General features: G+C 48.5%; 1 protein-coding gene across 2 annotated transcripts in view; it reads right to left on the reverse strand.

Annotated features, from left to right (window-relative positions):
* The window catches only part of Gsg1l (GSG1 like), a 200,110-nt gene that overhangs the window by 22,403 nt on the left and 161,836 nt on the right, over nt 1-15,871 (reverse strand). For both annotated transcript variants that reach the window (XM_021168971.2, XM_029479143.1), the window contains exon 5: nt 3,505-3,672. In XM_021168971.2, coding sequence (XP_021024630.1) covers nt 3,505-3,672 — 168 coding nt within the window. The remainder of the gene's footprint in view (nt 1-3,504; nt 3,673-15,871) is intronic.

Genomic DNA, 15,871 nt, shown 5'->3' on the forward strand with positions numbered 1-15,871 from the left:
TCTCTCTCTCTCTCTCTCTCTCTCTCTCTCTCTCTCTCTCTCTCTCTCTCTCTCCCTTCGAATTCGGGGCCCTGAGCCCAATACACCACAGGGGAACAAAATGTCAGCATTTCCAAATGCCAAGGGACCTGGACTCTCTTTATGTGCAGAAGACACAGGCCCAGAGTTGTTTGCTGCCTAGAGCCAAGTCACACAGCAGCGAAGAGCCAGGTCAGACCACAGCACCCTCTGCTTCCCAGCGGCTCTCCTGAGTGTCTCTCAGCTGCCCTGCAAAAAGCCATGCAACAAAGCCACATGCGCAATGCTGCTTGTAGGCAAAGAGCAAGGGGGGCGGGGGAGGGGGGGAGGAAGAAAATAGAACAGAGCAGCAGGGCTGAAACATTCTCCTCGGAGGGAAGGGAAATCAAATTTGATGAACCTCTGCATAATGTTAAGTTATGAATGTGCAAAGTGATATTCCGCACGTATGCCGGGAAGCACTCATCACGAGCCTGAGCGGTCCAGGGCGTCAGGAACTGGGGCTTGATGAGAAGCTGCTTGCCAGGGTGGGATGCACGGTCTGAGCTGCTCCCTTCGCAGCGCAGCGTGCAATTTCCCTAGTTGGATCCCATGGAAGTATAACACACAGTTGTGGTGTTAATGGGGCACCGGGGGCTTCAGGCTATTCACCACAGCTTTAGGTACTGAGGGCTGCCCACCTCCAGTCCTGGCTACTGATGCTGAGCAGGGACAAGCTCTTGAGCATACTGGGAATGAATGGCCTCCTCTCTGCCAGGACACTGTCTGCAGATAAGGAGACTGGAGTGAAATGCCAGGCAAAAGGGAGGCAGTATCCAAGCATCAAAGATGACCAGGAAAATAATCCTTGGTCGCCAGGAAAGTACCTCATGAGTTCCCACTCAATTTCTGGCACAACCCTGGAGACCAGGTGACACTAACTCCAGCATTAAGTATGCAAGGCATACATGCAGAAAAGTGACCAGGAAGAGGGGTGAACTGATGTGTATCCCAGTGGGAGTACCACAGATGCAAAACCCCGGAATAGGGCAGTCTTGGAGCACCTGTGGTGGAAGGGAGGAGGCAGAGGAAAGAGCAAGTCAGAGAAAGGTCTGGAATAATCATGCAGGAACCCATCCCCCACTCCATGTGGCTGGCATAAAAGGTCGGTCTAAAGAACTCGCTGGCCCAGTCTTCTTCCCTTTACTCCTCCACATACCCCGAGGGTATGCTCCTGGGGCTGCTCAGCCACACCCACTGGGAGTATTGCATTTACCTCTTCCTCAGCCCCCTCTCCCCACACCCAAGGACAGGGGACAGGGTGTATCGGGAAGGTGGCTTCAAGAAACACAGGAGAGAAGAAAGAGGACAGGGAAGGAGGCAAGGATCAGGAAAGGAGTGCTCATGGCAGGCTCCCACTCAGGGCTTAGCTTCCACGGAGAGCAAACTCAGTGTAGTTACTCCTGTGAGTAGGAAGCCCGGGCCTCCTTCCACCACTGCTGACAGCATCCAACACCCTGGACATTCTAGAAAGCACCATGCCCTTGAGAAGGCTGACTCCTGAATCAGAGCCCCCCACATCTGTAGTAAGCGCCCCTGGCACCCCCACATACACTGTGAACACTGGGCAAATATGCCCATAGTTTCAGGATGCCTATGTGGACACAAGCAGATCCCTGAGTTTGATGCTGAGTCTGCTTCCTCTTATCAAATGCTCTGATTCTTGGGGACATGGCCAGCTCCGAATAGGCTCAGAGTCTGAACTGCACAGACTTCAGCCCATCTCATCCTTACTGTACAGTTTTAAATAAGGATCTTTGCATCTCTGAGTCTCATCTTTCTCATCTATCAAAGGAAGCCCAGTAGCATATTCATGCATGCTGTTAGGTGCCCAGACACAGGACCCGGTACAGCTATGTGAGACAGCCATAGCTGGAAGGATGTCTGGGATTCCACTTAATGGAAAGTGGCATGGGTGAAGCTCACTGGGAGAATAGTATTAGCATACACGCGACCTTGGGTTCCATTCCTGGCACTGGGAGGAAACAGAAGCATCCAGGGGTAACACTGGGAGTGGAGACCCCAGGCCCACGTTAGCAATTCTTAGACTCCTACAGACTCCTACATCCCACTCAGGCAGGATGGTCTCTGTATGGGCAGAATGTGAGACACCTCTGTCCGAACTTCTGCTGTCATCAGATACCTCTGGCCTAGGAGGTAGACAGAGTTCTGAAGGAAGCACTGGCCCTGACTGGGCAAGGTCACTTCCTAGCATGCAGTAGTGAGAACAGCACCTCCCATGGCCCAGAAGAGATTCCAGCAGCCAAAGCTGGGCAGGGTGGCATTAGATTGTAGCCAGCCTACAGGAATGACTTTAGAAATAATGACTTAGGAAATAAGAGGAAAGAACAAGATGGGCTTAGAACCACTGAATTGAGGCTGGGCAGGGGGAGGCCTAATTCATCCTCTACCATCTGCCTGCCTATCCTGCCATGTATTCCTCCCCCCATGAATAAATCCATCTGACTCATCTACCCATTTACCTTTCTACTTACCCACCTACCTACCTATCCATCCACCCACCCAATCACTTACTAATTCAATCACTCAATTATCCATATTCATTCAATGACTTACCTACCCAGCTATCCATCCTCCCATTCATCTGTGTATCTCAGCAACCCTTACCTATATATCCATTCATCTACTCATCTACCAATTCCCTTATCTACCTACCCATTCATGTATCTCATATACTCATCCATCTATCCATCTGCTACCCAGTCATCCACTCATTCACCTACTTATCCATATCTAATCTTTCAACTGCCTATCTATACATAAAAGCACTTATCTTTCATCCATCCATCCATCTATCCATCCATCCATCCATCCATTCATCTACCCACTCACCCACCCACACATTCATCTATCCGCCCACCCACCCATTCACTAATCCATCCATCTATCCACTCATCCACTCATCCATCCATCCATCCATCCATCCATCCATCCATCCATCCATCCATCAATGTACCCACTTATCTATCTAGCCACCCATGAACCATTTGTTGCCACCTACATTATTCCCAGATCACTTCTGAAGACACAAGTGATTAGGTGTTGTCCCTGACCTTGAGAAGTCACCAACTCCTGGTGACCACCACCACTCCTACTGCTGGATCCCTTCTCACAGCACCGTTCAACCTCCTTCTGCTTGCCGTTGAAGTAACCTGGGGATGATGGGTACCACTCACATGTTGTTCCTTTTTGAGCTTTCCATAATCGGGTCATATAATTCCTGAGCAATCTTATGCCCACAAAACATTTGATGTCCCAGAAATCCAAAAGTCCATACTCTATCTTACCCAGTTTGTCCCACTTCCAAGATCACCTCAATCAGACCGTTTGGTCCAGTCTTGAATAAGAGCTTTGGATTCCTGAGGTTAGGCCTTGGTCTTTAAACTCCTAGTACTGGCCAGAGGGGACCATGTGTTGTTCACTGACCTCTCCCGGAAGTATTTGATGGCCTCAGGATCTAGGAATGTCGGCTCCTCCCGGTATCCTTGCTCAAAGACCTTGCGCTTGTGCCGGAACTCAATGACTGTCTTGGTATAGGAGTTGAGTGTAGTGACGGACGCCGCCATGCAGCAGGTAAATGAACCCCAGGCCAAGCTGTCGAGAGACAGACAGAGAGAGAGAGAGAGAGAGAGAGAGAGAGAGACCACAGTGAGGGTGGGCATGGACAAGGAGCCTCATCCACACACTATTTGTCTACTTAGCATAGCTACAAGCCCTAAGACTTGGTTCCCACTCCATGTTGATCTGGAAGAATGACAGTGGTCTTCACATTGTGACAAAGACACATCTACTTAGCCATTACTGTGAGAGCAGGGTGAGAGAGAATAGGGAACAGTTACCCAGGATGCAGTGATAACAACACTGGTCCTGGGAAGATGAAGTCCTGGCCAGAGGACATCCTGGGAGAAGAGAACAGCACATGCAAAGCTACGGAGGCATGAGGTCACAGAGTCCATGAGCACACGGTGGGAGGCAGGGATGCTAGAGTGGGGATGCCTAAGGATGCTGAAGTTGACTCTGGAGGAGGCAGGCATGTTGGGCATGAGGGTTACAGTCACCTTTGCTCCCAGATACCCCTGGAAAATACCTTTGACCTCCGTGCCTCGTGCTCCTCACATCCAGTCTTGTGAATGGAATTAAGGCAGATGGCTCTTGAATATACCAACCAGCCTTGGTCCAGCATGTGGAGGCACTCAGGAGAGGCTCGCTGTCATTACTGTCACTACCTGGCAAGGTGTTCTTACTCCTGCTTCTTTGTGATTCAGGATATAGGCACTCCCACTGGGAGATGAAGCCCTGATGTCCCTCTTGGCTGTCTACCCACTGTCTCTCTGCCTGTACCTCCTGTAGCTGGACTGCTTGGCTGCCCTACCAGATGAGTGCACTGAACTCACCCCCAAACCAGACTCAGTTCTAGAAATGGTATCCTGCCTGATTCTTCTGATCTGGATTGTATACTTACACTTAGTGCCAGGAGTGGGGACCCCACCTGGCTTCAGTCCCACTGGCCTGATTTCCTCCAGGCGGATGAATCCCTTCTGATCTCAGTTTATGCGCTCGTGTCTGCTCTGCCAGCACCACAGTACCTGAGAGTTCCAGGTTGTTACCTGCCAACAGCTCACCTGTGGTCTCTGAATACCATCATCCCTAATCCCTGCTTCAGGGCAGCCCTGCCTCCCTCTTGACAACAGCCTGAGTGAACTCCAGAAGGAGAGGAAAGGAAAGGCCTGTGGATTCAGCCTTTCTCAAATGGGTCTCCAATAATCACCTATTTCCGGCCATGCCTAACCCACTAATAGGTTCCTCACATCTGTTGAAGCTAATTTAGATTTTCTAGAAGCCTGGAGTGTCTATAATAGACATTTTTAAGGTGTCAGCCTCTCTGAGGATTTCCAGACCCATTAAATTGTCCAGTGTGTGTCACTCACACACACACACACACACACACACACACACACACACGGGGGCTGGGGGGGCATGACTGCACCAGGGCTGTGGCTGAAGCTGATCTAATCAAGTGCTCTCTCCTGAGCAATGGAGCTAAGATGCCAGCTAAGTTGCTAAGTCAGTGATGCCTTCTGACAAAAACTCACAACCTGAGGTGGGAGAATGAAGAAGTGAGCTTGTTTGGAGAATTCTGCAGTGTTAGTTTAACCTGCCCAGTATCTATTCCTGCCTCTGGTAATGGTACTTCCATCCTCTCAGGGCCATAGCTTGTGAGGACCTGGCCTGCCTTTAGTCTCTAGGGGTGAGCATCCGACTAGGCCTGGGCAATCCAAGTGCTGCTTTCTGTTGCCTCAGCCTTTAGGGATGGGCCCATGGTCTAGGTCTGGACATGGAGGCACCATCTCTAAAGCTGTAGAGAAGAAGAGCCCATCTCTCTCCTGGGTTATTGAGAGAGCTGTCTATCTGTAACTGCTGGGGACCTCCCAACCTGAGACTTAAACTGACCCAGGAGAAAGCAGAGGCAGTAAGGAGCTGCCTCCGTTGTCCTTGAACCTGTCCCTCTTGGGAACCCAATCCTTTTCTTTGGAAGTTTTTCCCTCATTAGCCATTTCTTATTGGTTTTCTGACACAGGTGACAAAAATTCTTGTTTACTTAGCTATAGAAACACCTCCTTTCACATAAGTTCATTTTAGGGTGAATTTTTAGTTCTTACAGTCAGAAATATTAACTTTAATAAACCTTCACTCACACTCTGCATGGTTCCAACCAGAGGCTGAAGCAGAAAATCTGCAGGCAGAGATCCAAGCAAAGCAAGGGGCTGAAAAGGATGAAGCCCAGTCGGTAGCCCAGATCATAGGTATTATCCTGGCTAGTTTCTGTTAACTAGACAACAGTTACAAGTTATCTAAGAAGAAGGAACCACACTTGAGAACATGCCTCTATAAGATTGTCACCACAAGCCTGTGGGTGCATTTTCTTAATTATTGATTGGTGTGGCAGACCACCCCTGGGCAGGTTGTGGATGGTATAAGAAAGCAGGATGAGCAATCCATAAGGAGTGAGCCAGTGAGTAGCACTCCACCATGACTTCTTCTTTAGTTCCTGCCTCCAATTCCAGTCCTGCTTGAGTTCCTGTCTTGGTTTCTCTTAGTGATGAGCTGCTACCTGGAAGTATAGGATGAAATCAGCTCTTTCATCCCAGTTTGCTCTTGGTTATAGTGTTTCATCAGAGCAATTGAAGCTTAACTAAGACAGAGAGGATCCAAACCTATAGGGATGGAGCCGAGGCTATAGGGATGGAGCCTAAGCTGTAAGGATGGAGCCAAGGCTATAGGGATGGAGCCTAGGCTGTAGGGATGGAGCCCAGGCTGTAGGGATGGAGACAAGGCTGTAGGGATGGAGCCTAGGCTCTAGGGATGGAGCCCAGGCTGTAGGGATGGAGACAAGGCTGTAGGGATAGACTCAGGTAGTAGAGATTGAGCCAAGTCTATAGGGATGGAGCCTAGGGTGTAGGGATAGAGACAAGGCTGTAGGGATGGAGTCAAGGCTGTAGGGATGGAGCCTAGGCTCTAGGGATGGAGCCCAGGCTGTAGGGATGGAGACAAGGCTGTAGGGATGGAGTCAAGGCTGTAGGGATGGAGTCTAGGCTATAGGGATGGAGCCCAGGATATAGAGAGGGAACAGAGGCTTCAGGGATAGAGCAGAGGCAGACAGAAATTGTTGGGCAGACACAAAGGCAGCTGACCTGTAGGCCATGTCCACACACCATCTGCTGTTCTTGTAGGACATTAATTCAAAGAGAGTGTTCCCTGGGCTAGCCTAGTGTTGCACATTCCAGCCACCAACCACCCTCTTTGTTCTCAAAACACCAAAGCCCCTGCCCCACTCAGTCCTCCCTCCTATCCAAGATTTCCCCAGGCCTCCAGCCCAGCTGTGTACTCCTCACCTCCAGTGTCACTCCTCAGTCCCCGCTCTCACCATCTCTACGAAGCCTCAGTCCTCACCACACCCTACAATCTTCTTGGAACCTTCCCCCCCTTTAGTAATTCTTTGATTTTAAATTAATTTAAAAAGTGAGATACTTATAGATTCAAATGAAGCTCTTATATGCTCATAGAGATATGGGAGGAGTCGTACCATCTTTAGCCAGTTTCCGGCAATTACAACACATTACAAAATGAGTGCAATTATGGTGCAGTATCAGGACCAAGGTTCTCACTACTCATAATCAAACTGCAGTGCACAGTGGACCCCTTCTCTTGCCATTTTATAGCCACATCCACTTCTTTCCTGACCTCCTCTGGTCCTTGGCAACCACTAGTCTGTTCTTCATTTCTAGAATCTTGACATTTCCAGTATTTAATATAGGTGGAATCATACGACCTGTATGCCCCGGCCGGCTGTTTTCACTTAGCAGTTCTCTGGAGAGTGACTCAAATTCTATCCATCAATAGTTTTCTTCTTTGGTGCAGAGATGTGTGTGTCTCCACAGCCCACCAGCATTCAATTGGGTCAGTATGTGTTATTTTAGCTGGTCTAAGAGACACACAGTCCTAGCTCATAGTAGCTTTAAATGCATTTCCTAATGGCTAAAGGTGTTGAACTTTCCGTCTGCTTGTTTGCACGCTCTGTATCCCTGCTCCAGAGTTCACTTATTAATGGGGGGTTTTGTTGTTCTTGCCGTCCTCGTAGTTTTCAGAGTTCACTTCCTTGGATGCCCTGGGTGGATTAGATCCTATTTTGTGACTGTGGTAAGACACCATGACCAAAGGCAACTTAAGGAAGAGCTTATTTGGGCTTAGGTTCCAGAGGGTTGAGTCTGTCATGGCAGAGTGGAGGCATGGCAGCAAGCAGCAGGCCTAGAGGGCTGAGAGCTCACACCCTCAACTATAAGCACAGAACAGAGAGGGGACCTGGAAGTGGGGTGGAGATAACTAACCTCAAAGCCAGTGATGGAGCCTCTAGCGAGGCTGTACCGCATAAGCCCCAAACAGCTCCACCACTGGGGACCAAGTGTTCAAATTACGAGAGCCGGGGGGGGGGGGAATCTCTCTTTCAAAACCCCACGTCAGATGTTAGCCCTTTGTCAGATGTGTGGATTAAAGACACTCATAGTTATAGCATGTCTTGCCAGCCTCTTAATAGGCTTTCCGATTGATTGATTTTTTTTTCCTTTTATGCTTCTGAAGTGAAATCGAAGAAAACGTCTGCTAAGCCTTCGTTCCCAAAGGCTTTCCTCCTGTATTTTTCTAAAACTTTTATAATGTTACATCTTATGCTTAGGCCTGTGACCTGTTTTAATGCAGAATTTAAGTGAATGTTGGTTTTCTGTTATGGGTATACAATAGCTTCAGCACCATTTGTGGAGAACATTGCTCTCATTCCACTGAACTGACGATCTCGTTTGCCAAAAATAGCGGCATTTGTCAAAAAGCAGGCATTTGTTTGAGTCTGCTCTTGGATTCCTGTGTTCTGTCCCATTGATGGATGTGTCTACCTCCCCACACACCCGGAGACACACACACACACACACACACACACACACACACACACACACACTAATATCAGTCTGGGTTACTGTAGCTCTAATAGGTCTTGAAATTGGGTAGACTGAGTCACCCTACTTCTCCTTCTTTAAACATTTTTTTTTTAGCTCTTCTGTTTCTTTTGCGTGTCCATCTGCAGTTTTAAAAAGTTTTTATTAGATATTTTCTTCATTTACATTTCAAATGCTATGTCCATCTGCATTTTGAAATTTTGTATAAGTCTTGTTGAAGTTTTGATGAGAATCATATTTAACCTGTGTTCTACTTTGAGAACTGCTATGGACCTCATGTCGAGGGTTTTGATCCACGAACATGGTCTACTATCAAGACCAGTGATTTCTTTTATTGGAGTTTTTCAGTTATTAGCATATGAGTTCTAGAAATGCTTTATTAGCCTAAAGGCTATGCATTTAACTTTTCTAGTAGAAATATAATTATATTTTAAGTTTTTGTCCAAATTTTCATTGTAAGCTTATAGAAATAAAACCGACTCTCTGTTTTCCTCTCATGGCTGTGCTGAACTCACTGGTCCAGTCTGTAGAATGTTTGGTACGTTCCTTGGGTATTTCTGCACAATCATTATCTGTACATGGCCGTGGTTTGTTCCTTTTCTGATCTGTATGGTGTTTATTGCCTTTTATACCTAATTGTGCTAGCCAGGACTTCCAGTGGTGTTCTCAGTATCACAGAGATGTCCCTCAACTTTATTTCAATGCTATCTACAGACATTTATCAGCACTTGTTATCAAGCTGAATTCCCATTCATCTTTACTTTCTGGGAGAATTATTTAGAACAGGAACTAGCTCATGTGCATGTTGATATAATCATGTGACATTCCTTTTTTTTTTTTTTTTTTTTTTTTGGCTGCTGATGTGGTTGATGGCTCTGAGTAGATTTCAAGTCTTCATTGCTGGGTAACTTTCTTCAACGTGGCTTACATATATTCTAGACTCCTTTCTGCCATTCTTTGGTGAATGAAGGATTTTTGAAACCATATTCACGATAACTATTAGTCTAACTCTCTCTCTCTCTCTCTGCACTTTCGTTGTCTGGTTTTAGTATCAGAATAACACTAACCTCATAAAATAAATTGCTAAATGTTCTCTCATCTTCTATTATCTGACAGATAATAGGTATTAATTCTTATTTAAATATTTGGCAAGATGTACCAGTAAGATCATGTGGGCTTGGAAATTTCTTTTTGAACATTTAAAAACTATTTTTTCAGTGTTCTTAGTAGTTACTGGAATATTCAAACGACTTATTTCTTGCTGGGTGAGAAGTACCCATCTGTGCTTTCAGAAGAACTGCTCCGCTCCGTTCCATCCAATTGTCAAGTGCACGTGTCCCGAGCCGTTTGTATTATGTCCTTGCTATGCTTTTGATGTCCTCGGGGTCTGTCACGGCCGTACCTCATTTTAGTTTTGAAAAAGCTAGGGTCTGTCAATTTTATTTGTCATGTTTTTTAAAAAGCAGATTTTTTGCTTCATTGATTTTTTCTCTGGTTCTTTTTCTTTTTTTATACTGTTGTTCATTTTCAATTTTGCTGATTTCTGCTCTTATCTTTCTTTTGTTTATCTTTGGAGTTCTTTTAAACCTTTTTTTCTACTATCTTGGAGCACAAACCTTCATTACTGGTTTAAAACATTTTCCCTCCTTTTAAAAAGATGTGTTCATTTGTTCATTCTTGTGTGTACCTGTGTTAGTGTGTATGACTGCATGCACACTTGTGTGCAGTGGCTCATGTATATGAGTGTGTAGACAGAGGACAGAAGGCATCAAGTATTCCCCTCTCTCACTCTTTGCCTGTTCCTTTGTTACAGGGTCTCTCCCCTAAACATGTGGCTTGTATTTTCATGGCTAGGTTGGAAGCCCCAGTGATCTTACTATCTCTACCCCATATATATATGGTCCTCGTGACTGAGCGACAAGCACCCTTAGGCACTGAGCTGCCCCTCCAGTCCCAGTCTTTCTCTCTTTGATAAGGAATCATCTAATCATCCAGCGTTGTTCTTTTCCCTCTCGGTGCTACTTTAGCTCCACAGATTTTTGAGTTGTATTTTAGCTTTTTTCATTTAATGTATTTTAAAGTTTTCCTTGAGGTCCCTTTTGTGGCTTAGGCACTGTTGAGAAGTTTGTTCTTTAGTTTGCAAACTGTTTCCTGATTTTCTTTGTTTGGTTTCACTGTGACCAGAAGACACACTTTATATGGCTTCCTTTTCTTTCTATTATTTTTTAACCCATGAGTCTGCCTCCCCAAATTCTGGGATTACAGGGATGAGCCACTGTAGTCTGGCTCATTTTGGACATTGCTACAGAGATCCTGGGTCTTGAAGCTTCGGCTTCAGCTGGCTTCCTTTGACCACATTCTGGCAAGAAAAATGAGAACCCCATCTGATAACTAGAAAGCAAGCATAAGAGTCCCAGTTTCCCACTAGGCACCACTCGGGGTGGTAAGGATTCCTGACTTTCTCTGGGCAGACGCTGGCTCTGGCTTCCCAGCATACCTCTCCGGACACATCCTGGCAGAGAGGAGCGGGGTATGTCATCCTGTTCCTCACTGCCTTCCGTGATTCTGTGCAGACAGTGGTTTCATCCCCATTGGCTAAGCTGGCAAAATCCCTGGCTCCCCACTGGTGCCTCCGAGGTGGGTGCATGGGGTGTTTGTTATATCTGGAAGAGTCCCAACTTCCTGTGTCCCATATGGTCTTCACTGTACTGAGTGGGAGGGATTGCTACTGATCTAGATGTGGGGCTCCCCGTTCTGGTACCACACAGCAAAGGTCTGCTAAGGTAACATCTCAGCTTCATCTGTGCTGCCGAGGGTGGAGAACCACAGGGATTTCCTGGAACAGGGAAAATTTGCCTTAAAGTTTTAATCTCCACTAACAGCTGATGAGGTAGTATCAGTGTCAACCTGACGAGTCCTGGAATCACCTAGCAAACAAGTATCTAGGTACACCTGTGAGGCATTGTTCAGTTCCTGGGTGTGCCTGTGAGGAACTATGCTGATTATATCACCATAGTGGGGGGAAGACCCAGACTAAAAGTGGTGGCACCATTCCCTAGGCTTGTATCCTGGTGGCACCATTCCCTAGGCTTGAGTCCTGGACAGCATGGAACAGAGAGTGGGCTGAGCAAGCATTCATTGCTCTCTTCTTCCTGACTGTGGGCATGATGTGAGCAGTTGCTTACTACACCTGCTACCTCAACCTCCCAGGATGGACCAGGCATCTGAGCTGTGAGCTGAAATAAACCCTTTTCCCTTGAGTTCTTTTTGCTTATCTTGGTGACAGAAATGACCAGGACTGGGACCCTTCCTGATCCTTGGCTGTCATTCTGTCTGTGTCGTCCATGCCATCAGCTACAACTCTAGCATGGGAACATCCAGTCTCCTAGCTTCTCTCCAACTTCCAGAATCGCCCAACTCTGTTTACAATGGCCTACTCAAGAACTCAGCCATGAAGAGTTCATGCATTGGGAGACATGTCCACCCTAACTTCCTAGATGTTGCAGCCCTGCTTTGTTTGTGGTTACTCTTCCCCTCACAGACCCAAATGCTTCACTGCTATGCCATGGCATCTAGAACAAGGCTTGGCACACAGCAGGTATTCAATAAACAACTGTGGAATGAATACGCAAATGAGCTAACACAGAGAAAATGAAAACAGATTAAAAGCAGATAATAAACACACTGTTTCCTTGGCAGCACCCCACCAACCCTGCACAGGACACAGCTTGGAGCCTCTGGGACTGGAAACTTCTGGTGTCTGCTATTCACACTGCTGAGCTGCTGCAGGGAAGTATGGGGGTGGCTGGCCTGGTTTCACAGCTAAGAGCACAGTGGACACTTGGGGACAAGAGTGAAGGTGGTGTGACGGGAGAGTGTGGCTATCCACCTCCTTTATTCCCAGGAGTCGCAGAGGCAATGCAGAGGTGCAGAGGCTGCTGGAGAGCAGATCTGGAGGCACTGGTCTGCCATCAAGGCCCCACACAGATAACAACAAAGCACTGGGGAAGGCCTCTAACAGACACCTTTAGACTGAGGACACAGGATCACTGTTAGGGACAGGGCACTACCCCAGGCCACCCTCTGAGCTCAAGAGCATTAGGAGCAAAATGATCACAGGCTCTAGGGGTCTCCCAGGTATGACCATCAGGACACCTGTGGGCCCCAGCCCTTTTGCTGACTTGATCTTACAGAAAAGAAGGCCAGAGTTTCTGCTGACCGCACAGCCTCTGGGCAGAACACCAGCCAGCCCAGCAAAATCTCCACAGTGGGGATCCTCAGGAAATCCTCGAGTGCTGAAACAGAGGAGCCTGCTTGGGACCAGACTGCAGAATGGGTGTCCAGTGATCCTCAACAAGAAAGCAGCCCATGGGTCCCAGCTCCCAGAGGGTCAGGGAGATGGGAAAGGAAGGAGGGACAACAGGAAGGCTCCCTTAGTCCACAGGACAAGGGGCTCAGTGTAGAGGGTCACTCCTGGCCAGGCCAGGAGACAAACTTTCCAGGGACCCAGCTCACTCTTTTCCTGTGTGGCCTGGGCTGAAGTATTTAGCCTTTCTGGGCCTTCCAGGTGTGTGTGTGTGTGTGTGTGTGTGTGTGTGTGTGTGTGTGTGTTTGAGACAGGGTCGCACATGTAGCCCAGGCTAGCTTCAAATTTATAATCTTCCTGACACCACCTCCCAAATGCTTCCAGGAACATGTCACTAGGGCTGGCTGCTCTGACTTACAATCTGCAGAGAGATTGTAAGGGTGGGAGTCCATGTGTGTACTAAATCAGGAAGGCTCTCTTTCCCCTGCATTTTGATCAAGAGCAAAACAGAAAAAAAAAGTTTATTCAGGACTGCATCTGTGCTCTTTTGACCCTCCCAGGAGGGCCAGACAGGTGAGGAGGCAGTGGGTCATGGCAGAGACTGGGGAGAGCTGGAGGGCAGAGGACAGTCACTTTTAGTCCTGCCTGAGCTGCACTGTCAAGCCAACGCAGCTAGTTAGGCACAGGCCAGGCAAGTCTTCTCACAAGCCACAAGCTGGGAGCCTACAGTGTCATGCCACAGTCCACACTCTGCAGAGATGAGCAAACGATCAGTGTAGGTTCAGGCCCAGGAAACCCACCACAGGCTGGGGCTTCAGGCAGCCTCTGAGGGTAGCTGTGGGGCTGCTTGGGGAACCGCATTCCACACTCTCTTTCTGACCCAGGAGTGGAGCTGTTGGCTCACTCACCTTTTACTCCACCCAGGCTGGATCCACTCATCCCAGTTGGATGCCCACCATCGTCTTGCCTGGCATGTTCTGGGTAGACTAGGGAAGGCTGAGACAGCCTAAGAGAACAGCATCCTGGAGTATCCAGTTGGATATCTGGGTCATGTGGCACTGAGTGCAGTGGCTGAGGTTCCCTTCATGCCCACTGTTGTTCACAGAGCATCTGCCTTGTTTGGCTACTATAAGCTGGTCACACACACACACACACACACACACACACACACACACAGAGGAAATCCGTCAGCCTGAGTGACTACCTCAGTCAGCCCGGGTGACCCCAAAGCAAGTCTCGCTTCTTCACTTCTGTCTATGAGAGCCTCTACCAGGGGCCGCAGCTCCTGCACCTGCCCTTCACCCACAGAGTGCAGCAGAGTGACACAGGACCTCACACACCAAGCCTGCAGCTTCCACCTGGGTGTCCTGAAATGTTTGATCATGGGATGCTGACCCTGGGTACCAGCCGCCAGGCACAAGAAGCTGCCCCGGCCACCAACCGATGTTAGCCAGCATTGTGCTGAGCTATCGTCTAAGGTCACCTTAGTCACCTCTCAGTAATGTGAACCAGATTGTTATGGAAGTCTCCAAGCTAGGACCAACCTGCTGAGCCTAGGTAGCCTGCAAAGCCATAGGAGGTGATGTGCAGTTTTCCTTGGACCCAGCAGATGCTTGAATGGTATGCTACCCACCAACAGAGCTAAGGGGCTGCCGCTCCAGAGCCCCATGAGGCAGAAATGGCCGTCTCCCTTTTACAGCCGACAACACTGAGACACACAGGGGTAAGGAACTTGGCCAGCATCCACATCTAGCAGGGGTTAGGGTCAGCCTTGAACCTGACCTAATGTCTCACTGTTGGCCACCCTCAACTCTGCCTGCTGGGCGGCTCAAAATGCATTAAGACTGGGGTTCACCACACACCTAACCATGGGGATCTTCAAATGTAGCACAGGTGTCCTCCAGAGAATGCTCAGCAGCCTTGAACGCTCAATGTTCCGGGGGCTCAGCCTGGTGATTCCTGAAGCTGGAGGCTGGGGCTTCCTGCCTCAAACCTGGTCTCTTATACCCTGCCTGGAGTGAGCCAAGGAGGTTTAGACCAGAACTGTGACAACTGGCTTCACATTCATTAAGCAAAAGAGATGGCCTCCTTTGGCCTTGGTTTCCTTTGCCCAAGGAATGAGAAATGGTTACCTATCCCTTGGGCCTCTGTGACACGGACGATTGTGTTGGCCATAATCTGAGCCCTGTGGTGGGTGGCTTTAACAAGTTCCGAGGAAGCTGGTACTATGTGGGAGACAGTGTGGGCGAAGGAGCCAGGCCCAAGGGAAACAGGGCCAGGGTCAAAGCCAGCAAACTCAGCTTGGGAGCCCAGTGCTATAATGGGATCCAGGGGCTGCTAAGTGTCCTGGGGTACAGAAAAAAATCTTAGTGCTGCATTAAAGCTGTGTGACCTGGGTTGGCAAGTGTTCTACTCTTTCTGAGCCTTGGTTCCCACTAGGCAACAGGAAGTCACTGTCATGTCAAATCCTGGATGGCAGCAGACTAAGAAGTCTGTGGACTTCTTTAGCTTTAGCATGGAGCACCATGCCTAGAATGCCTGTCACTCATCGTAGCTGAGCACCAGACCACTGGGACTCAGGTCCCTTCTGCTAACAGGGCAGTATTCCCCATTCAGGTTTCTTGAGTTCCCTAAGTATTGACCCTGAGCCCTGTTGGAACTCATGGGACCTGAGCCACCACAGCTGCATCCCCGGCGGCACCATGGAGAACAGCTGCCCTGAGCCACAGTGCCCTCCAATGTTATCTCCAGAGTCCTCGTGGCCCTCTCTACTCCCTACCGAAAGGATGCTCTGGACCACGTGACTCGTGTAGGGCCCAGCAGGTCCTTCGCATTTCCCCAGTATTTAAATCATTGGCTTAAGGATAGTCACCTGACTCTTGCTAAGCCAATGAGAGATTTTGCCAGCAAGGTCAGAAAAGGACCCACCCCACCTCCCACTTCCCATTCCCCATCTTCCCACGCTGCTCGTTGGTTGTAAGGG

Source organism: Mus caroli, chromosome 7 (genome assembly GCF_900094665.2).
Source record: "Mus caroli chromosome 7, CAROLI_EIJ_v1.1, whole genome shotgun sequence".
NCBI classification, from domain to species: domain Eukaryota; kingdom Metazoa; phylum Chordata; class Mammalia; order Rodentia; family Muridae; genus Mus; species Mus caroli.